Here is a 1,647-nt window from a genome sequence, read left to right on the forward strand (position 1 = left end):
TGCGGTAGCCCTGCGGGTGTTAGGTGTGTGGCACAAGCGGGTGCTTGGTGCAGTGGCACGGGGCGGGTGCTGCTGCATGGCCGGCAGTGCAGACCCTGCTGCCTCCCGGTGCCGTGGGGAAGGCAGTGCCAGCCACGCTGCAGCCCTTGGGGTAGCCCCACGGCCCCAGAGGCCACGTTGTCGTAGGGGGGTGATGGGGGCTGTGCTGACCCGCACCCCGCAATGCCAGAGGCATGGTGCAGGATGTCAGCACAGCGGATGGGGAGGGTTTTGAGGTGGAAGCTGGGCTCTCATCGCAGCTGGGGGCACCAGGGATGTGGCTGGGACCCAGCCGGGCGCTCAGACCACAAAGTGGAGCCCATAGGTCATCTGATGGCCGTTGTCCCAGGCGTAGAGCACCTTCTCCTTGGGGTTGTAGTCGACCTGCGTGGTGAAGGCATACTGGTTGAGAAAGGGCAGCCGTAGCTCGGCCTCCGTGTCCGTGTGCGTGTCGAAGGCATAGGAGATCTGCCCATCCTTCTGGCTGTAGGTGTCCACGGCATAGAGGATGCCACAGATGACGAAGCAGTTCCCGTAGGCATTGCGCTTCAGACCCGTCTTCCAGGTGGTCTCCCTGCGCACCGAGAGGTCCCCGGGGTCCAGGCGGCTGAGGACGATCACCTCCTGCTGCGAGTAGTCGTAGTCCACAGAGGGGTAGATGACCCAGAGCCCACTCTCGTCCACGGCGAAGTCGATGTCTGAGTGGCCCCTCCACTTCCAGGGCGTCGTGTCCTCATACACCACGTCGTGGAGCAGCGCCCAGCCCGCCACGTACCGCTCCTTCAGGTCATACTTGATGATGTTCTTGGTGAAGGCACGGTTGTAGTAGAAAGCCCCCCGGTACACCACATGCCCAGTGCCAATCCAGTTGTAGGGCAGTTTGTAGAGGTTGCTCCAGCGGCCTGTGAGGGGGCGGGGTAGGCATTGAGATCCCTTGCAGCGCAAAGGTCCTGATGGCCCGAGCATAGCAACAGGGGTCTCCTGTCCCCATGTCCCCAGCACAGGTGCCCATCTGCTCCCCACTGCCTCAGGTTGGCCCAGCACTGGGCACCCCCCAGGAGAAGCTGGGGGCCCCATGCCCGCTCGGCAGCCAGCCCTCCCTCACCCTGCTTGAAGCTGTCGAGGCTCCTGAACTCCACCAGGCTGTTGCCGTAGTAGTAGTTGGTGACGTAGATGCGGTCATCCTTGGCTGCCGGGTCCTTCATCCAGGCCCCCTCATTGCGCCCGTAGCTGTGGTGCTCCGTGGGGGGCTGCACAGACTCGATGGTGCCCTCGCACTCCACCTCCTTCACTGGGTATGGAGGAGGAGGAGGAGGAGGAAGGCTCACCCCTACCCAGGCAGCCTGCCTGCGCCGAGGCTGAGAAGCCCCTCACCGTGGCTATTGCTGGCCCAGGCAGCAGGACCACCGGGGCTGGTGCCCCCTCCCAGCCCCCCAACTCACTCACCTTTGTTGGGTGTTTCAGGGCCACTGGTGCTGTCAGCCCCCTGCCCCAGGACAGTGGTGGGGGGGCTGCGGGTGGTGGTGCGGGAGGCCAGGGTGGTGCTGGGCACAGCTGTGGTGCTGGGCACAGTGGTCTCTGCCTGCTGGGCCAGGATCCCCCCGGCTG

General features: G+C 64.7%; 1 protein-coding gene across 1 annotated transcript in view; it reads right to left on the reverse strand.

The window, feature by feature from the left end:
* Positions 1-245: 245 nt before the first annotated feature.
* Positions 246-1,647, reverse strand: part of OLFML2A (olfactomedin-like 2A) — a 2,821-nt gene continuing 1,419 nt past the window's right edge. The window contains 3 exon segments of the mRNA XM_010186642.1: positions 246-941; positions 1,145-1,330; positions 1,486-1,621. Of these exon segments, the coding sequence (XP_010184944.1) occupies positions 340-941; positions 1,145-1,330; positions 1,486-1,621 (924 nt within the window). The 3' untranslated portion in view covers positions 246-339.

This window comes from Mesitornis unicolor, unplaced genomic scaffold, assembly GCF_000695765.1.
Source record: "Mesitornis unicolor isolate BGI_N332 unplaced genomic scaffold, ASM69576v1 scaffold43556, whole genome shotgun sequence".
Classification (NCBI taxonomy): Eukaryota; Metazoa; Chordata; class Aves; order Mesitornithiformes; family Mesitornithidae; genus Mesitornis; species Mesitornis unicolor.